The sequence below is a fragment of the Spea bombifrons genome, chromosome 6, assembly GCF_027358695.1.
Source record: "Spea bombifrons isolate aSpeBom1 chromosome 6, aSpeBom1.2.pri, whole genome shotgun sequence".
In the NCBI taxonomy this organism is placed as follows: Eukaryota; Metazoa; Chordata; class Amphibia; order Anura; family Pelobatidae; genus Spea; species Spea bombifrons.
In genome coordinates this window covers 20,469,347-20,492,350 of record NC_071092.1, presented here as the reverse complement: position 1 = coordinate 20,492,350, position 23,004 = coordinate 20,469,347, and the positions used below count along the sequence as shown (strand labels likewise).

The window sequence follows — 23,004 nt, the reverse complement described above, 5'->3', positions numbered from 1 at the left end:
GGGACGTCACAGGGTACCCGAAAACCTAAGGCTGGCCCTGGATACACCAATGCAGAGTAATAAAAAATAGCTAGCTCTAAAACTGTAGGAGCTATGGCTACTTGGCACCTGTGTTCACTCAGCATTTTGGAATATAAGCTATAGAATTTACCTAATGAACCCATATATAAAGCTAGGTTGGGTGCTTTTGGTACACTTGTTGGGTCTAGGCCAACCAACCTGAATTTTAGATTTGACATTATTACCTTCTGCACCAAGGCACTGCATTTTTTGCCATATAATTGATTGTGTTTTCACTAAAATGAACAATGTGCATACTAATACAAGCAAATGTGGCGCTGATCCACATAAAACAAAATAAATCATGCACATCAAAATGTTCAAACGGTCATTGGTGTTCTTAGTGTCCCAAAATGTTATAACTGCAGTTGTCACTTGAATTCTGCTGGTGTCTGAATTGGACCCTTTTATTGCTGGAACGACTTAAACAGTCTTTGCTTCAGTGTTCGTTCGTAAAGTCGCTGACTTATTTACTTTTCTTGTGACAAGCAAGCATCTCACCTGTTCCTGTCCATCATCCAGATTCCTTCCACCCCTACCTCCCCCCACCTCGTATAACGTCCGGTCATGCTTAATTCTAGGGAGTATGACTAGAACAGCTGATGGGGGAGGGGGAGGAATCAGTTCTGTTCCTTTTGTCACCCCAATGCCCCTAACAGCTGTCAAAGGGGGGGTTGGGGTATGGAGCAGGAGGCAAGGAGTTGAAGCTGTGATTGAATGTAAGAGTTGTAAGCCCTACAGAAGGTATCACACTGCAAATAGCAGAGCTCCTGTTCTCCTCCACCCCCTATCCTCCCTCCCTTCATGTCCCTCTCAGGCACACGCATGGCCAAAGGGGCTTCTCTTCTCTGATCAAGCCACCTGTCTCCCTTACCACCCCCATCCCACACCCATCCTGGACCCCCTCCTCTCTCCTAGCCCAGCTGTCCCGTATAGACTCACAGATCCAGGCTGCCCCGGTGTCTTCATATCTCTCTGCTACTCCTCTTGGCAGACGCTGCTACTAAAGAGCACTCCCTGCCCCATATTTATATCTATTCCCCATTCATGTCCCAGCTTCCCCTGTGATTAGTGAGATACCTTCTGATATCCTTCCTCCCTTCCCCTACAAAAGTGGACCCCACAACAAGGGTTGCTGCTCACAGGGTGAGCTCTGACAGGAGCATGTTTGGTGTATACTGCATGGAATATCCTTATCCAGTTGTACAGGTAAGGCCTCTTTATTATACTCATTACCTCTAACTTCGTATACTATTTTAGATATTTCCTCTGATTGTTTTCTTCTTCTTCTAAATAAATCCAGTTATATTAAAGTTCCCTCAACCTCCAGTACAATTTCCTATCATTAGACATTCATGACCTATATGAGGATATTATTTTCCAAATTTCTTCCCCTTACATGTAAACAGAAAAAGGTTCAACGTTTTCTTTATTCTACACTAATGTTAATTCTTGATCCAACTACCATGTCTCTGACACCTCAGTCGTGTATAAAGGGAATCCCCTCCTCTACTAAAGCTCACATGGCTAAATCTGGATTCTACTCTGGGATGCATGGATTCTCCTTGAAGACCAACTTATAGTACAGCCTTGAGCATTACTACTCATTTTTGTAAATCTCAGTTCATCTTATTTTAGGTACACTTCATAAAACATAATATTTATGAGTGAAAATGTGCTTTCGACAACTGAAAGAAAACTTGTCAAAGTAAACTGTTCATCTGAAAGTCCTCACACTTGTCCTGTATGTGTCCCTAAGGTTTTGAGATTCTTGCTGATCTTATTTCATCGCTGAGCTTTTTTAAGCATGATTATATAAGGCAAACTGAATATTTGTTTACAATCTTGTTGCATTTCTTTAGATGTGCAAACCATTAATTTCTTTTCATATTAATGGATACTATACTTTTTAGTCTGCATTAATATAAACTATATTAAGTTAGACAAATATATATTTGTATATATTTGTGTGTGGATGTTGAGTGATTGTAGCACCTGTGAAAGCGTACTAGTGACCTCTCTTTCATTGGCCTAATGGTAACCTAACTCTGGAGAATGTCCTGTGGCATGAGATTTGACGCTATAGAACTGCACCATGAGTAACTTGTCCTTGAAAAACATTGCCCTTGGATATTTGAAGAAGCACCAGTAAAAAGTTATAGGGAGATCCCTTCTTCAGATCTTCTTCAGTTATTTGAACAGGCCGCTTCACAAAAATGTGAAAAATCCCTATTCTTTTATATATATGAATTTAGGATTACCTTAAATGTGTGATTTTGGCTATAAAAAAAAACACTATCTTAAATGTATTTGTTTAAAAAAAAAAGAAAAAAAAATTGTGGCCTACGAGTAGCAGTTACATAATCTCAAATTCAATAACTAATTAATAATTTATGGGATCAGTTGAGGGATGGCAACATTCAACCAAGGTGGCAAATCCAGCCAGGTGGCTCAGTAATAAAAACAATGAAAAACACAAGCTCTCTCCAGTACTGTTAAAAAAATGTATTTTCAGATTGAATAGAAAAACCTATAAATGGAACTTAAAATTATCCATTCGTCAGTATCTAAAATCTTAATTAATCTTGGCACCCTGGTGGATATTTGTAGAATTTAAAAAAAAAACCACAATGTTTCATGTAGTGGCACACATTCTTTACAACAGAGCAGTCAATGGAGGCAACTGTCCACTGGCCAGCCCTGCCTCATATTATGTGTTCTGCATGAAGACAATAAGTAAAGAATAGTGAATAACAAACACTGTGGATGGGTACTTATACCTAATGGGGTTTCAAAGTAGGATTGAATTTGAGGAGCTCACTCCAGAAAACAGATGCAGGCAGTGCGCTGTGATCAAAACAGCAGTGGGCTAGACAGAGACTGGTTCTCTGCATTAATGTACAGACTGATCTACTTTGATTGCAGACCTTTTTTCCTATACCAAAGCATGGAAAGTTTCTCATTCCATGGCTTGAATATAGAGATAATGGGGGACCCCTGTCTACAGCTAGTGGAAACTCCACCCTGGTAAACAACCTTTCATCTTGGATCTGGGGTAAGCAGGAAACACTGAACTTAGACTTGGGGTCTATTAACTAAGGGGAGACAGTTTCATCACCTTGACTTCACTATACATTATTAAGGCCCATGCCCAATAAGCTTCTGCTGTAGTAAGAACTTGACTGGCCCTGTATAATCCACAGTCGAATCAGTGAGATTTCTCCAAAGTCTCCTCACCCATTATTGTATTCGTCATGCAGGGCCAGCTTAGCTATTGTAGCTTCAGGAACCGACCAATGTTGATGCTTTCTAATTAATAGTGAAACGCATTATACCAGACCAGCCAAGCTCTTCATACAGCAGGAGCTTTTGAGGACCTTCATAATATACACCGATCAGCCACATTATGACCACTGACAAGTGAAGTTAATAACACTGATAATCTTGTTATCATGGCACCTGTCAGTGGGTGGGATATATTAGGCAGCAAGTGAACATTTCATCTTCAAAGTTGATGTGTTAGAAGTAGGAAAAATGGCCAAGCAAAAGGATCTGAGACTGACAAGGGCCAAATTGTGATGGCTAAACGACCGGGTCAGAACATCTACAAAACTGCAGGTCATGTGGGGTGTTCCATGTCTGCAGTGGTCAGTACCTATCAAAAATAGTCCAAGGAAGGAAAAGCAGTTAACTGGCGACAGGATCATGGGTGGACATGACTCATTGATACACGTGGGGGGAAGGCTGGCCCGTCTGGTCAAATCCAACAGACGAGTCACTCTAGCTCAAATTGCTTAAAAATGTAATGCTGGTTCTGATAGAAAGGTGTCTGATGCCCATGTTGACCCCTGTCCACTGCCAAAAGTACCTACAATGGACACATGAGCATATGAACTGGACCACAGAGCAAAGGTGGCTTGGTCTGATGAATCACATTTTCTTTTACATCACGTGAATGGGCGGGTGCGTGCGTCGCTTACCTGGAGAACACATGGCACCAGGAAGCATTCATGGAGGCCCACCTCATAGCTTACAGTACTTAAAGGATCTGCTGCTAATGTTTCAATGCCAGACACCACAGCACACCTTCAGAGGTCTAGTGGGGTCCATGCCTTGATGGAGCAGGGCTGTTTTGGTGGCAAAAGTGTGATCTACATAATACATGGCTGGTAGTCATAATGTTATGGTTGACCGATGTATAATGAAGTCAAGGAGCTTTAACCACACCTATTTTAATGAATAGACCTCATTGTGTTTAAAGGAAAAAAGTTTAAATATTCTATGACCCTATAAATGACGATTAGCTGATCTTACAAGACTGAAATAACTATTAAGGTGGAACTATCTGCCCTATTCAAATCTGCCCTCTGCTACGCTCAAAGTAGCATACATTTGAAATCAAGGGGCCCTGTGCAAAATTGAGATAGAAATCAAAATGGGGTATACCTTGAACCTTTATTTGTATGTCTTCTCCAGTAATCCTAAAATTGCATTGGAAACTTTGCATGTTCTGGATTCACAGGAAGGAATGTTTTTAGACATGTCCGTATTGATATAGGTTTAGTTGGTATCTGACTGTCTGATAATTGCAGTGCTCATTGACAGTGTACTTTAAATGCCACAGAACACAACGTTTATCATGTTCAATCTAAGCATAATGGAATCAGAGGAGCTGAAGTGTCCTCAGACACAATCGTGAAGTTAATTACTGTTATGCAAGCTGCTAGGACCATTTCACATGTCCATGGTGATTGCAGTGTGGCCTCTAAAACAGCTCCTGTAAGAACACACCAGGTTTCATAAATCTTAATATGTACAAGTTTACAAATTGGCAAATCCACAAATGGAGGTAGCCACTACTTTACTAAAAGAAGAGAAGTCTTAAAATAAAGATACATAAAGAAATACTTAAAATTAAGTAAAATAAGCGTGGCATTAGCAACTGTCACATTCTGCATTATTAAGCACTTATAAAATGTTTCTCCTGTGGTTCTTTATAGAACTGCCAAGTGAACATATTTTAAAATAATAATATTAACACTACAAGCTTTGCAGGTAAATCTCACAGTAAATTGCAAATTGTGTTTTTATTACACTAAACATACAATGTGCTTTGAAATGTGTTAATTACAAATTCAGTTGTACATTGGTATCAAACTGTTATCTTGTTGGTCACAAAAATATATATTCATGTTTGCTATCAATGTAATCTGTATATAAGGCACAATTTTATATTGTTACTTTTCTTTATACTGATTTTGCTTGTTTACGGCATTATACAAACATTGTTATGTTCCACACTGGGATAATGATGCGATGTCACGTGTGGGCAAGGGTGCTTCACCTACATAAAGTGCCATTTCTCCTTTCCTTTTGCAACATTCCGTTCCTGATGCAGGCACTGTACCTGCTAAGCTGTCATGGCCATTATACCGTATTTGCTTGATTATAAGACGACCCCCCAAATCTGAATATTAATTTAGGAAAAAAAGAAAAAGCCTGAATATAAGACGACCCTATAGGGAAAAAGTTTTACCAGTAAATGTTAATTCATCTAAACTATTTTTTTTTAATAAAAACTATGACTGAGAAAAATATTTTGGTTTTATTTCCTTCTATTTTCCAACCTGCCCCCAGTTATGCACATCTGCCCCAGAAATGCCTTATACCCCCTATATGCCACTGTGCCCCATGATATGCCTTTTAACCCTCTAAATGCCACTGTGCCCCATGATATGCCTTTTAACCCTATATGCCACTGTGCCCCATCATATGCCTTTTGACCCCCTATGTGCCACTCTGCCTCCAGAAATGCCTTATACCCCTATATGCCACTCTGGCATTTAGAGGGTTAAAAGGCATATTATGGGGAAGAATGGCATATAGGGAGGTTTAAGGCATTCAGGAGGCAGAGTGGCATATAGAGGGTTAAAAAGGCATTTCTGGAGGCAGAGTGGCATTAAGGGGGTTAAAAGGCATTTCACAGAGCACTCTGCCTCCAGAAATGCCTTATGACCCCATTTGACACTCCCCCGGCCCCTCCCCAACTTACTGGTGCTTCTGACTTCCCTGTCATGTAGCCGGGGCAGCGTGTAGATCCCACGCACTTACGCTGCAGCCGGAAGGAGGCGTGGCTAGCAGCGGGGGTTGTCTGCGTCCATCGCGCAGACCTTCCCCGACTGTCAGAGATCAGAGTTCCCCGCACCGGTGCGGCACCGGCACCAGTGCGGGGAACTCTGATCTCTGACAGCCGGGGAAGGTCTGCGCGATGGACGCAGACAACACCCGCTGCTAGCCACACCTCCTTCATGCTGCAGCGGAAGTTGTCTACGCGAATCGCGTAGACATCTACACGCTGCCCCAGCTACACACCGGGGACTCAGAAGTACCGGTAAGTGGGGCGGGGGGGGGGATTAGACAGGAGGATCCAGGTCCCCTGCAGCTGCGGGGGATCTGGATCTTAGTAGTCTCATAGTCAGACCTGTTTGAGGTCTGATTATAGGACGACCCCGATTATAAGACGAGGGGTATTTTTCAGAGCATTTGCTCTGAAAAAAACCTCGTCTTATAATCGAGCAAATACGGTAAATGGCTGCAACATTTTGCCTAGCTTAATTTGGGACTGTTGTGAAATGGGTCAAACCCACTCATTTATATGAGGACATCAGCCAGTGAAATTAAGTATAAAGTATAAAATATAACACCTTATATTTTGAACTATATGCTTATTGGTATTTTCCTGATGCATTAATGGCTTTTTGCCGTCTCTATAAAGCAAGCTAGCCATGTGCAAAATAGTTTTTGAGGGTGCTACAGGAGACAAATGGAGGAGCAGCATTACCCAAAGCTTCCTTTTTCTTATTTCTACCTTTTCATATTCATGTTTAATACATTTTAAGCATGCCTCGCCAAGGTGTGTGTACTGTGTGCGTGGCAGCAAAGTCTACTAATACTTTTGGCTGCTACTGCCAATAGTCATATAAGTTATTTTGCAAAATAATAATGTAGATTACCCTTTTCTGTTTGTCTTGACACAAAAAGGTGTCAGTGCTGACAAACTAGGAGTAGCTTGTGGCAAGGCATGGGACACTTCAAGTGTTTATTTTTGCCTGATGTCATTGCCCTGATTCTGCACCAGTGTCCCTATGCAGCCGAATGCTGCTGATGTCATGCAAGGGCTCTAGACAGTGGATGTGCCAGCTCTAGCACCACGCACATGTTCCTTTGCACCTCTTTAGGAGAAGCCATGTGCCTCACCATAGTTTAAGCTCCACCTTCCAAGCATTTTTATGTTTTTCCCTTAAGTGTGTGGGGGACCAGTACTACTTATTAAATATGGTGCAAACAGGGTCTCTGTGTAGGTCATGCATGTGTATTCAATTATATATTTCATGTCAATGCTTATGGAGGTTTTTTTTGCATCAATTAAGACATAATTCATTCTTTAAAATATGTGTTTATTATGTACAGCTATTTGGGTCCGGCGTTCTGGAAAATTACCAGTGGTCATTGATTCAATTTTGTTATTTCTCCTTCGAAATGTGCAACATGGGCTTACACATTGTGTATTTTCACAAGTACAGTCACGGATCATCCATCTCACAAAAACCATCTATATATTTGAACTATGAGCAGAGATCGGTGCATACAGTCCCCTTTGTTTGTGCTCATAATGCTTATTATAAATATAGCACTGGATGTTTCATTGCTGAGTTTTCATAGTGTCTTTTGGCCTGCTAATGGAACTCCTCCTCCTTCTATGCTGTGAAACAGCTTCCAGTCAAACTGAATGCAGCTCATATCTGTCTCAGCTCTGCTGCATTATCCTCTGTTGGAGGCTTGGCTAAGACATAAAAACTGCTGCTCCATGAATAATTTACCTCTGCGTCTAAATTAAAATTGTGTATTCCTGGCCCTCAAGGCAGATCTTTATCAGCAGCACATTGTAGTGCTGAACATCTGTGACCTGGCCCTCCCCTTGAAAAAGTGATATTTCTGGAAAAAATGGATACTGCAGGGCTGCATTAAAATTTCTGATACAAGACTTGAGAGCTGATTGTATAAAATAAAATGTACCAGATTTCCCACGTGTTCACTAATCTCCCATGCTCACTTAAGTCTTATGCGTGCTTGCTGTGATCCTTGCTATGTCATCCATAAAAGAAACCGCTTTAGCAGGCCAGTTACCCTTCTAATCAGCACTGATGTCTAAACATCTTTAAGGTATGTGAAAACTAGGTATCATTTTAAGATTTAATAGCTTTTCTGTGTACTTAGGAAGAGGTTAATGCAAATAAAATGTTACTGTTCATCTTCTTGCCAGGGCTGTTGCTTTGGAACAGTTTTGTGCTGGAGGTCCTTGAACTGTTTGTATTTTGTGTGTGAAGCACCTGTATAAAACTATTGAGGAAAGAGTGCCCGTCGGGTATTTCTATTTTTAGTCTTTGAGGCCTGCATCATAAATTATAGAATTACTGGCTTCACCACAGATCTATCGTATTAATACTCAGTATTGCATAATTAGTTCTTAAAAGCAGCTTGTGTTTGTTTTTAGTGAGGTATACAGGCCTAGGGCAGCAGGTCCAGGAGGCAGTAGTCCCCCCCAGAGCAAAACTTGGGAACAGATTGCCTTATAGTGAGATCACACCCCAGCTGCTGCAGCTGCTGAACGGGCTGCAGTGTTGGTCATTCCATTTTTCAGTAAGGATAAGGCAAGCACATTGTTCTGCAGTGAGAATTGGTGAGAATAATCAGCCCGCCTCACCTTTGGATGGAACCGGCTCTTGTGCCAGATGGCCAGTCCGGCCCAGCTCTTGGCCCAACATAACAGAAAGCTTACCTGTTTTATCTACACAGGTGGCCGGAATATGCAAAAAAAACAAAAAACAAAAACAGTACCTCTCACTTTACCAAAACTTACATTTTACAGTTCAATAGACTTGTACACATGTAATACTAATACTATATATATATATATATATATATATATATATATATATATATATATATATATTTTCACACAAATGTAAATATTTTTATTTGATGCTACATTGGTGAAATTAACATGAGATGTTGCAAAATAAAAACAGAAAACTTGATTAGTAAATGCCCCCCCCCGTTTTTTTTTGTTAATCTTGTGGAAGTGGTCTAAATCTTGTTAAAAGATCTAAAGATCTTAGTTAAACTGCTTTAATGCAAACTCATGTCCTTACATTACAATCGCCCTACTATAAAGACAGACTAGAGCACACCTAGTTGTCTTTTCCGCAACCAATGCAACACCTGTCCTATGAAATAATTTAACTCTGACACTTTACCGTATTTGCTCAAATATAAAACAAGTTTTTTTCAGAGCAAATGCTTTAAAAAAATAAAAATAGCCCTTGTCTTATATTCGAGGTCATCTTATAATCGGACCTCAAATATAGATCTGACTGTAAGAATAAGATCCAGACCTGGATCCTTCTCTCTGGCAGACGTCCGCTGGCTGCCCCCAATAGACACCAGGGAGTATGAAGCATGGGGGACAAGGCTGGGGATGCATTGGTAAATCAGGAGTGGGGGCAGAGTGGTGTATAAGACATATCAGGGGGGCAAAGTGGCAAGCCTGGGGGCAGATGTGCATAAGTAGGGGGCAAGTTGGCAAAGGAAATAAAAACCAAAAAAATTCTCTTTTCGCAATCAGTTTTTATTAAATATAAAAGAGTTAACATGTGAATTAATATTTACAAGTAAAACTTTTTCCTATAGGGTAGTCTTATATTCAGGCTTTTTCTTTATTTTCTCAATATTCAAATTTTGGGGGGGTGGTCGAGCAAATACGCTAGAGGTGCGGTCTCGGATTATTCCTTCTTTAGCTAGTCCAACATAATATCACAAAAGCAATGCTTATTCTATTTTCTGTGTGATCAGAGTGTGAAAAGGGTCGTAGGGTATGAGAGCATCTGTCCCTTTAATTGACTTTGCATGTGTGGTATTGGTGTACTCTGAGAAGTTACTAAACAGATATAGCTCTTTCAATTATGTTTAACAGTCACATCTAAAGAAATCCAAGGGTTGTTAGAAAAATGCACATTTTCATGTTTGCACACACTTTAGAATATATTTGTGAGGAATGAGGTAGTGAGCTAAAGTTTGAGACTCTCCCAAGCAGGGAGTTAACATTAGACAAGCTATTAAAGCATTGTGTGCTCTACACTTAGATGGTATTTTATTATTATTATTATTTATTGGTCAGGAAATGGCTGCATATTATTTATTGTTTTATAGTGCGCCGTCATATACCACATAGCTGTACGATGGACGTAATGAGTAGTATAACAAAACATAACAATTTCACTTATGTAAACAACAATTGATGAGGGACCTCTAGCGAAATGTCCATTGTTACCCCATGAAGAGCCAATACCCTCACCAAGGGTTCAAGAATTGAACAAGTCTGTGCGACCCAACCTACAGATCCAATTGATGTAGTGCCAGATAGGAACATCCCTGACCCTACAGGTAAATCTGAGCATGATGGTCAGATTTACTCCTCTTATAGGGAGGAGGGATAAGGCCTTCACTACGCAGCAAGCAAAGTAAAATACTAAAAGTCCACGTGTGTGTATATTTAAGACCTGTTCTGTTGGATGCCCGTCACCGCATGCATCATTGCATGGAGCTATGGCCAAATTTAACGTAACAGCACAGCAGAAACCTTTCATATAAATTATTTTATTACATTCAATACAGACTTTGTTGTTTACCTTATGCAATGCCCATGCGTATTCGATGAACATGTCGACCCCTAAAATATAGAATACTGGAACATCAAGCAAATATAAAAAGAAGATATACTAATCATACCGTTCACTATAATAGCTGTCCACTGTTCAGTGAAAGATGTTTGTTTCAAAAGAATATTATTCATGTTAAAATGCATCAGTTATATAAACAAATCAAATGAATCATGATCTTTTTCAATATTAACCCTTTCAAATCAGAACATTAAAAAAAATATTTGTTTACTATAGCACCATATTATATTGTGCAGCACCGTACAATGGTAAACAGGACTTGACAAGTAGTATATAACATAACAATTAGGATTGCAGAAACGGGCGAGGAAGGCCCTGCTCAATGAAGCTTACATTTAACTATGTCAAAGCAATAATCATGTATATAAAAATACAGTATTCTAATTTGATAATACAACAAATTAAATTGTAAAACTTTTATCAATCACATTTTTCATGATCAAGCAACATTTGACTTAAATAGGACATAACACTCTTTACTGGCTATTGTATAATTTATATCTCTACGACTGGATACTTTTTTGTGCAAGTTAGATAGGGTGGTAGTTACATTGTAATGAGTTTTATCTTATTGGTCTGAACAATGTGACCATTACTTAAACATTATTAGCCCCTGCAGTTGGTTTGCAAAGAAACATAAAGGGCTATTTTTTCTTCTACTGATACTTTGCATATTCTGGCATCAACAGAATAACGCGTCCTCACTCCACGTCTGGGCTGCCTCCATTACATCTACGAACATATTCCATCTGTCCACTTGGCTTGAATGGCATTGCTCCCACATTAGGATCCCCTGTAGGCACTTCATTACTACATCTTACCAGTCCACATAAGGAGAAACCTGGCTAGGAATAACTTGTTTTACAAGTGTTGATGCTGTAGATTAAGTATTTTGTGTGGTTTTTCTTTTTATAATTTATTATATATAAGAACCATTTCCACTTTCTGTGAGTTTTCTATACATGCTGATATCGTGGTACCTTTCAAACAGAAATATTGCATGCAGAAGCCAGTGGACTATGGCAGTCTACCACCATTTTTTACACTTGCACTTAACTTGAATAAAAAAATGCTACGCAAAACCAAAGCGCTTTTGAGAAAACAAAACAAAAGCAGTCGACTCTTGCTGGTGCTTTGTTGTTTTAATATGTTAAGGGATAGAAACGCCTCTTTGTGCACCATCATGTGCATATGAAAGCAGAGTATTTCCTTTAGTTTTTCTTTCCTCCTTACAAATGCATAGAAGGATTCATCAGAATCCTCCCTGCGCTTGTGCTCTCTCTCTCTCTCTCCCTACCTTCTTCCCTGCTCCTTGGCTTGCAGGAGACAGTTCAGCCAAACGCATATCTTGCTTCCCAGTGTGCACATGGCCTATGCTCAGAGACTGTTTTCCAGAGGGCTTTAAACAACCAAAGATGACAGAAGGTTGCAACTTCTTCTTAAAGTGCTTTTATTCTTTCAGTTAAAGAATGCATAGTAAGCCATTTTAAAGGCATCCTCACCCACAAAGAATGCAGGTACTTAGAATGCGGAAGAAGAAAGAGTGACCTGCCTTTAGGGTGCATTGCTTGAAGGAGCCAATTAATGACAGGGCCACTAGTGATTAAACCAAATGGTAGGGGAGCGAAAAAGAAAAGAAAGATGAGAGCGGAAAAGGAAAGAGAATATGTTTGCATAAGGAATAAAATAACAACATTAGGACATCTGTGTGCATCTTGATAGTTTGTCCATTGCTCTTTTGTTGTGGGCCTTTGTGAAGGGAATAGAATGATTAATTCCAACACATTTTAACCATGGGGAACTATTTAGTATTAATTAAAAGTTTTTAAAAAAAATAAATTCAAGCGGCTTTAAAACAGGTGTAGGTACCGACATGGTTAATGGCCGACATGTTTTAAAGTGGAAACAGCTATCACATGCAGTGAAGTGTATCGGTTAGTGGAGTGCCCGTTTAACGCTTTGGACATCTTTAGGTCATACACTAACAGACTCCGAGTTGGTAATACGTACAATATATCCTTACAGCCTTTACACAAGTGTCTTCCGTTTCTTGCTTCCTGGGGTTTTCTGCTTTCGTGGACTCTCTGTTCTCGTGGATTTGTAGAAGTAATACATTTACTACGATTTATGTATTTCGATGTCTTACGCCGACCTGTTCTCTTTCTATCTCCTCTTCTAATACGTGCGTTACGTAGTTAAACTTTGTCCAGTTCATCACTCGCTGCCATGTGAATTTAGACACATACCTTTTTCCAGTCGCTCAGCCAGCTAAGCAAACGATAAGGGGGAGGGGAAAGGAAAAGACGCGAGAGGGAGAGCTGGGAGGGGAGGAAGGAGTGGTAAAGCAGTGATAAATTACCCCTGGTGTCAGAAGGAGGAGCTTGATCCAGAGAGGGAGAGAGAAGGGTGCAAAAAAAAAAAAAAAAAAAAAAGATAGGAAGAAAGAAAGGAAAAAGACGTACACAAGGACAAAGCATTGTCCGGGATCATAAGCAGTACCCCGTCTATAGCACAGCGAGAGGTGATCAGATTGCCAGCGCGGCCCATCAAGGTCTTTTTGCCCCTCTCCACTTCTGCTGGTTTATGGAGAAGAATAAAATGGTTTCGCAGGTAAGGGTGATGTATGTTTTTTTTTTCCTGTGTCTGTATTCCTCTCTTCTTGGTTTGCGGGTTTCCCACCCCCTTCTTCCTCTCCATTTCTCACCATCCTTTGTTTTTTATGTCTTTGTTTCTCCTGGTAATTAGTACCATGCGGATGTTTTCTGGCGATGTGTCCCAATTTTAGATCTTAATGTTAATAGGGAAAGTAATATGAGCTCATTACCCTATGTCTTCTAACCCATTTTTGCATTCAGTAATTTCCAGTGGGGCTTTTCACTCCATTCTGTCAGCGCTCTCCGTGACCAATGTTAAAATGAACAATATGGTAATGGGCTGCATAGATAGACGGTACCAAATATGAATCCGAACGAGCGGTGATGCATTGTAAAATGCACACTTCCCAGCTTTGAATTATTGCGTGTGTTCACTGCAGTCGGATGCAGTTCGATAAATAACACAGATGGCTGTATAGAGGGTATATGTGTGTGTGTGTTGTTTGTTTCTTTCTTTACCATATAAATTACAACGGCAAGCGATCGATTTAGATATCAAAAGATATGCTTTCCATTATTCTAGATAGTGCTAAATATTTAAGGATGTCCTGTTTGCGGCGGCTAAGATGGTACATTATAGCAGTCCTAGTAATAACATGGCTTTGCATATTCAAGGCTCCATATAAGGTGCCTCGCGCATAGGTTTGCTTACACTGGGGCATTCCCAGGATATTGCAGAACATGCAGGGAATCCTGCAGAGGGCCCCATAGCAGGCTAATTCGGTTTGAGAATGCTTTTATATATACCTTACAGGGACGGAAGCGGGAGGAGTAAATCAGGGGTGACTTCTGTGATCGAGCAGCAGACCAAATGAATGCCTTGTTTGATTTGGAGGCAACAGACATATTTTACTTTTCGGGTTTTCCTCCTGCTGCATGACTCGTTTAAATGAGAATGAGGGCTGTGTGTCTGTTCATTTGCAGATTAGCCTCTCACAGAACTGTTACTAATTCTGATTGAGTCAGTGAAATGTATCTATACCTGGGCACAACGTGGGTTTGTTGTCCATGGCCGTTAGTATCTGTATTCGGTTCAGTGTTTTGTGGACATTTTTGTGTTTTGGTAAAATGTATTCAATCAGCGATTTAAAATCAAATAATATATACTAAATCTGAATGTAAATGTTGTGTTTAGCGCACGATGCAGAATTGCTTTTTTATGTGTAAATTGATGCATGTATCTAGACTAATTCTTCACGATAATGCTAGTCTGGCATCTACCTTTTGTGTTAGTATATGTGTCCAAAAAGTGTAGCTATTTATTAATAATAATATTATTATTATTATGTGCAGGAAGAGGTTGGTATTTCAGTCTGTAGCCCAGATTTACCAAACTATGCATATATCTTCTGTGTACTTATACATAGTATTTTCCTTTCAGTCATCAGGTATACCTGTAGACCCCCTGCTTGAATAACCACTCATATCTTGCAAGGCGGAGATGCTTACAGACTGCAGATTTTTCAGCTTAAAGTCCCTTTGACCTTACCTTGCTTGTTCTCTTAATGCAGCCACCAAAAAAAGAGATGATGTATGCTTTACATAGGGGCTTACTGAACTAAAACAAAAGAGCATTGAAAAACAAGAGAATGATTTTAAATGTGCCAGGGAAGAGGCGAGCAATATTAAGATTTGGGTCCTAGATACATTAAGAAAAAATTCCAATAATTTTTTTTTCTTTCTTTCTTGTAACGCTTCATATTTATCTTTGTATGCGTTCTGGGCCTGTGGGTAGATTATCTTTCACCTTTAGTTTACCATACAGAGTAGCCTTTGTAATGTTAAGGCATAGGTGGAGTTATGTATATGTGCATCTAATACAATTTTGTTAAAAAAATAAATATCCTAACAACATAGTAATTTAATGAGGATACAACTGTGTTCTTTTCAGACGAGCGTTCCTATTTTGAACGGCTTGCTTGCACATGTATTCAAAATCCTTGTACATTAGTATATCATGATTAGCCCTCTTCGTGGGTTTTTGAGGTAGAGAAGTTGATTTTTATTACATTTATTTGTATTGCAGCAGATTCTCTAGCGTTGTTGCAATAGGGGGCAGTGACAATTTAGAAATGTTTGAAAATAAAAAATGTTAACTGTTTTCAGGCCTACATTTTTTTTCAAAATTATGTAGCCACATTTCATTATTTAGAACTATATGATGGTAACTTGTGAAGAGCATCTGGACTCCTGTATAAGGGGTTTCTCTTGAGCTAAAGGACTGCAAGATTAATCTGCCTTGCCATATAAGTGAAATGGAGTGAAAAATAATTTTTAAGCTACACATGAACACTTTGTCAGTCTTGCATTGGACAATTTAAACAAACCAAAATCTTATATATGCTAAATTGAGCAAAGACTGGAAAATCAGAGTTCCTTGTCAGTTTGTGCACTTGAGGCATAGAGGTCGACAAGCCTGCCCTAGCAAGATCATTTACATGTCTATGTATGTATGTTCAAAATCAATAAAACCTAGATTGTGTTTATACATGATGAACTGATGTGGCCTAATATATATATATATATATATATATATATATATATATATATATATATATATATATATATATGCTATATAAATATAGCATATTTTATAAGGAGATTGAGACATATTAAGCTGTATTATCAAAGTAAATAATGTAATTATTCAAGTACAAACATTCCAGTGGTTGGCATGTTTATTGCTCCAAATTCATTACTTTTGGGTTTATTCACTTAAAAGAGAGTTGGCAGGAGAGATGTAGTTTAACTCTCTCCATTATTCATTATGAAGAGGCAAAACCTGACAAGTTTCTCTGGTGTGAAGGGCTGAGCTGGCCCTGCATAGTGCACAATTCAACATGTAAGGAGACTTCACACATTTAACTGTATATTATATAGTTATTTCTGTAGCAGAAGCTCACTGGGGTATTTTAACTAAACAGCTGAAACACAACTCTACCTCACTCTCGTGTGAGCTCCCCCTTTAGTGAATAAGAATAGCTTTTTAATAGTTTTTCTCACCTTCCATTTTTTATTAGTAGCTGGTCAATAGTTCTTTCTAGTAATGAAGGCAAGCTTGTCTATGTACAAATACAGACTGAATCAGCTACATTTTGGTCTTTTATTTCTTTGAAAGTGTCAATCACTATAAGTGGTTACATTTTTCAAAATTGTAGGATGTGACCATAGTGCTTTAAATCATTGTGAATAAGTAGAAATTCAGTTTCAATTTTAATTTAGTTCCCATGTAGTTTTCGGACGAGAGTTCTAAAAGTACTAATGTGCTTGGGGTGGAAAAATAAATCTTGCTTGGCTCTATACTTGCATCTTTCCCTTTTCACTCTGTTTTATCTGCTCTTCCAGGCAGGCCTGTTTCCAATCTCAAACCGGAAAGGGAGGGGGTAGGTGGAGAGAGGAGAGCTGTGGAGGAGGGGTGATGAGGTGAAGAAAGACAGAGCTGTAGGGGGAAGGGAGAACTGGATCAAATTAGCTGTTGTCACTTTAAGGACATATTGGCTAGGAGGGGGATCCTTTTCTAAAAGGGTCAGATACTTTGTTTTTCAGTGACCCTCCTTTTGTCCCTAATGTAGAGGGGAAACGCTGTGGGCACACGTCTTCATCTGCGGTGGCTTTTTATGTCTGCCTGGAGTCTTACACGTGGGTTGCAATGTGTGTGGAAACCACAGGAATTCCAATCAAAGTTTCATACATTGGCAGACTGTTTCAGGTTATATTAAATTTGAAAATCCATTTATATAGTGATATACTGAAAGACTATGCGGCACACATCAATTAAGTTTGGTTGTCCAATAAAAGTTACATTACTCCAATATTATTAGGGGAGAAATGTGAAAGACAGTCTGTTTCGGCTGTTACTAAATGTTGCTTAGATTTTTTGGCCGTTTTGTGAGTCACCGGAGTTGGTTTATGAAGCTTGTCGCAGAAATTAAAGAAATGTAAAAAGCGAGAGACTGTGATTCCACCAATGTATGAATGTTTATCGTTTTGTTATTAAACTATTACTGGAGCCGCTGATCATCATCATCATCATAATGATAATAACAATGAAAAGACATATAATCACGCCATAAGCAGTTGCCCATACCATCCGTAAATATTTGTCTGGTTTGTGTTACAAAAATGATATTAACCTTCATATCTGAGCATGCCATGAACAACAAATGTTATGGCACAACCAGAATTCTTACATTTTTATTCCTATAATATTACGCGTCTTGCCCTTGATGTGTCTTGAGAAATAATGTGTATATATATATATATATATATATATATATATATATATATATATATATATATATACCTCCTAAACACCAAAATAATTGGCTACAGAAGTTTTCACCAGTTCAGATTATTTTACAACCCTACCTGCTCGTCAATTAAAAACTTGTAACATACTGTAGTGTCACTTTAATAACGTGGACATCTAATGTAGAAAGCAGACATTTGCTTTATGACAAATTTGTCCCTCTGAGCAAGGGTGGGTTCCAATTGAAAGTTGTTGGGGTTTTTTTTGGGGGGGGGGTTGTACTGCTCCAAGACCAGCATTAGCTGTGTACTTGCACAGAAGGATTGGAGGAGGATGAGGGGGGAGACTGGGAACACACAGTGCATCACACAGACTCGTGGCAAGAAGAGAGATGTGGGGGAGGGGTCTGTCTTAGAAGAGAAAATATAGCTGATTGGAATGCAGAGGTGCAGTTGAATCAGAAAATGAAAAAACAAAGCGGTCAGACGTATAACTACTCAGGCATATATTCACTCCTTTTGTTAGGTTACGTTCAGTTTCTTCCATATAAATGTAAAAGGGGATCTGTCTAACTTCACGTCATTTAGTACAAGAAAATTAATTTGTGTATACTTAACCATGGCTTACACTTAAAAATAGCATCAAATGGATCAGAAATACAGTTTTTTGTTTTAAATGACTATTGTGGCTGGAAACGGCTGATTTTTTAATGGAATATATTTATAGGCGTACAGAGACCCTTTACCAGCAACCATCACTATTCCAATGGCATGTTGTGTTCACTAATCCAGTTTAAGTTTAAAAGGCTTATTGATCGTTAGAAAACCCTCTGGCAATTATGTTGGCACAGCTACAAATTTCACCGTTTTCCACAAAAACGGCTAAGTGACCCCAGACTTTTTTGCTATATATATATATTGCTTTTGCAACACCATTTGGCACAGAAGGCACATGGTATATGTAATTTTATTGAAGGTTTTGACTAAACATATTCATTGCTCTCTCTTAATTTAGTCAAATAAACCTTAACGCAGAGGTGCACAGACCCAGGGCTGCATGTCAGAATGGACATAACACCTCTGTCTCCTGCCCTGATCGGTTTTTTGGTGTCTGATGGAATAAAGGTTCTTCAGATTTTACCCCGCTCTTTAGTTCTATGTAGTTTTATACAAAGAATTCCAGACCTGTTTGCTGGCCAAAGACTGGAGCTGTTGCATCACATGACTAGGTCATGTGTGTGTTGAATTCACATATTTCAATAGTTCTAAAAGTGGTTATAGTGATAATTCCCATTGAACCTCTAGCAACCTTGGATGAACATAGCCATCGCAGTGGGTTGAGAAGGCCAGTTATGTATCTCTTATGGGATTTTCAGTTTGAGGGCATCCATGGATCAGAGTCTGTAATGTCACAAGCGTAGCCCCAATGTAAAATTATGCTTTATATAAATATATTAAATGTTTTTAATAACTAAAATCTGACAAGCTTTTAGGACCAAAACTCCCAGTGCTGTTCTTGTGAACATATCTATGTTGTTATATTTTGATCGACACAGTTTATCAAATTGAACCTCTTATGTGTTCCTAAACTGTATTTCTGTCACCAATGTGGGCTGCATATGCAACTAATCTACATATATGTATAAGCATAGATAAGTTTAACGAGAGTTTGCGCTTTTAAGAAAATTATTTAATTTCCATCGCTGTTACAATTGGTTTTGGAATTTGTCACATTTTTCTTATTTTTAACTAATATATAAAATGTGATGTACGGTTTTCAATAGCCTTACTTGACTATTTTCTATTGTAACCTTAATGTAAGGATAGTAAAAATACGAAAATTGGCCTGGCCTCTCATGGAAAAAATGTCAACCGCACTCAAAGGGTCAATCTGCTTAGTATGTAATAGAGTTTTATATGTTACCGCTACACTACAATTTATTGCATTTTCATTGTTGCGGTGGTGAAGTAATGGCAATATAGTACACCAGTAAATCCTTTTTTCTCTACTGTTATATCAATTAAAAATGGGTGTGTAAACTCGCCAATCTTCGTATAATAAAGCATTTAGATTATGTCCCAGTGAGAAAAATTGTCTGTTAATTACTTTTCCCCCTATAAATTAGTGTCCATTCTTATTAGACCTATCATGTGATAATCCATATTTTGATTGTAACATTAGTTGTTCTGCTAAGAAATAGAAACTGCAGTACATAATTTGTATACAAGAAAGAACCTCTGGGATTAGGAAACGCAAAGCGATTCTTTCTTACCCAATCTCGATCCACTAAATTTATTTGGAATATCATCTGTGGGCAAGATCTATTAACTGCAATGCAGATGAAAACATTGTTTGTTTTATGTAGGACCCATTTCATTTTTTTTCTGCTTTCCCTTTGCTTTTTTTTCTTGATTTAGTTCTCAATTCATTTATTCTTTTTCCAAAATGAAATCTATATTTTGTCTCAATAAAGGAACGGATAAATGTCCCAAACAGTCTCAGCAATAATATATTAAAGTGCTTTATAATATGCATTATTTATCCAATAACACCCTCTGTGCTCTGCTATTAATGTCAGTTTTAACTGCTGCAGCCAGTCAAGGGTGGGAAGTACTCTAGTTGAATTGCTTTCTGTCCATGTGCACAAGTGGTCTCATTAGACCGCTGGGAAATCACATGCAAACCCTTGCTGGAGCATCCACGTATGCACTCTATGGCACCAGGTATGAGGTTCACCGAATACAAATCCCACAAAGCATATAACTGAGGTGCAGGAAAACTAAATCCATGGGGGTAGTTCTGATAAATCCCTCCATACATTTGTAAGGGGGGAAAAAACATTAACTTAAAGATGACACTTGGCCATAGCTAACTTTCTCCTTTACTCCCAAGTAGTCCTTTGCTTTGTTACCCTATTATCAGAAGACATTTAGTTTTTTTATTCTTTCTGTCAGGCCTAGCTGACTAGTTCTGATAGACAAAAATAAAATGTTTTCTCTTTGCTGTTGGAAGCTAATAATATAAACTATTCAGAACCAATTTGACACTAGATCATCCATAGTGATATCACTTGGTTGTGGAAAATGTAGTGGCCTTGTTTACATCATGATTATATCATATCTTACATGTTCTTCCTTTGTGTCTTTCAGGTGACTTATTTTGCATGTTGCTTTTCCACATTTTTTTTTAATCTCTTTATTTTCATACACTTTTTGTTGAAAGCTAGATTCTGCCTTTTGCCAGCTGGTCTCACTTCTGCCCTTTTTCATTCACCTGTCAAAAATCAGAGATGTGTTTTTTATTATTTTTGCTCAAGGTCAAGTGCTCCAGATGAAGCAAATTAAGATTTGAAATGTTTGTATATATCGGTCTGTGTCCTATATTTAGATAACGCTCATACACATTCATTGAAAACTTTCCATAACCCTTTAGTTCCTAACAGGTATAATTACCCTTTCTTTCATGAAGTGATGAAGCAGCTTATGATTACATTCACTTTCTAATACCCAATACTATTGCATTATCTTCCACAGTGACCTTATTTATTTTCAGTGATGTGATTTCTATGTGTGTTTATATATATATATATATATATATATATATATATATATATATATATATATATATATATATAACAACACATACGCCTGTCTACTTCTATCCATTGCACATATCTGTGGAAGTCGCACACATACAGCCGTGTGAAAAAAAACATAGAATTCAATCATCTGCTCCTTAGCAGGTCAAAAAATTAGGTAACTACAACTTCAGATGAACACGACAACATGATATATTACACATGATTTATTCAACAAAAATAAAGCTAAAATGGAGAAGCCATATGTGAAACCTAAGTACACCCATACTCCTTCCATTAAGACAGGTTCTGCTGATAAAATGCCCTTGATTAATTAATCATGAGCAAGTGTGGCCACCTTAATATAAACCTAAGATTTAGCAGTTTACTGGTCTGGACCATTCAGATGTGTGTAAATGCAAAGCCAAGGAGGAAGGACATCAGCAATGATCTTAGAGGAGCAATCGTTGTTCCCCATGAATCTGGGAATGGTTATAAGTCCATCATTCTACAGTGAGAAAGATTGTTCAAAAGTGGGTAACACTCAACACAATTGCCAATCCAGGGGTGGACGTCCCAGCAAATTCACCCTACGGTCAGAGCGTGCTACGCTCAGAGAAATTGCAAAAAACCCAAGTGTTAGATCTCCGACTACAGGCCTCAGTTAGCATGTTAAGTATGGTTTGTTTTGGAAGGGTTGCCATGAGAAAGCGCCTTTTTTCTAAAACCGCTCACGTTTGCAAAGTTGCATCTAAACAAACCACAAGACTTCTGGAACAATGCCCTTTGGACAGACTAGCACAAACACCTCATAACAACTGTTACGCAAGGTGGAAGGAGCCACAGGACCTGGGAACCTTGCAGTCATTGAGTCGACCATGAACTCCTCTGTATACCAAAGTAGTTTAGAGTCTAATGTGAGGCCACCTCTCTGACTGCTTGACCAAAATTGGATGAAGAAACAGGATAATGATCCCAAGCACACCAACAAATCTACAACAGAATGGCTGAAAAAGAATGAAGGTGTTGCAATGGCCCAATCACACTCCAGACCTCAACCCGATTAAAGTGCTGTGGTGGGACCTTATGAGAGTTGTGCATAAACAAATGCCCACAAATCTCACTGAATTCAAGCAATGTTGTAAAGAAGAATGGGCCAAAAGTCCCCCACAATGACTTTCATACAGAAAACTATTACTTCAAGTTATTGCTGCTAAAGTTGGCGCTACAAGCTATCGAATCATGGGGTGTAGTTTATCACGCATGGCTTCTCTACTTTGGCTTTATTTTTGTTCAATAAATCATGATACAGTATATTATGTCATGTGTTGTTGTTCATCTGAAGTTGTATTTGCCTGCTTTTTAGACCTGCTAAGGAACAGGTAATTGTCCTGATATGTAAAACCATAGAATTCAAAGAATTCTTCACAAAAAAATAAAAAATTATATAATGCCTTTAAAAAATTGAAATTTCCCAGAAAGGGTATCTTTTCTGAGAAGGGAATATTGCTTTATCATTATGTTGGTGCCTGATGTCTGTTTATCTGACAGATCATTGCAGAGAGATGGTCACTTGATACTGGGGGTGAAGTACAATATGCTCAGAATATTCTTTCTTTGTGCTTGCATTTTTTAAAAAGAAATTGATCATAGCAATTGGATGAG

At 38.5% G+C, this 23,004-nt stretch overlaps 1 protein-coding gene across 9 annotated transcripts in view; it reads left to right on the top strand.

Annotated features, from left to right (window-relative positions):
* Positions 1–921: 921 nt before the first annotated feature.
* Positions 922–23,004, top strand: part of RBFOX2 (RNA binding fox-1 homolog 2) — a 63,181-nt gene continuing 41,098 nt past the window's right edge. For 2 of the 9 annotated variants that reach the window (XM_053469074.1, XM_053469075.1), the window contains exon 1: positions 929–1,269. In XM_053469074.1, coding sequence (XP_053325049.1) covers positions 1,225–1,269 — 45 coding nt within the window. In that variant the 5' untranslated portion in view covers positions 929–1,224. Of the gene's footprint in view, positions 1,270–12,747; positions 13,470–23,004 lie in introns of those variants that run through there. The other 7 variants (XM_053469076.1, XM_053469080.1, XM_053469082.1 and 4 more) reach the window with 7 other exon arrangements.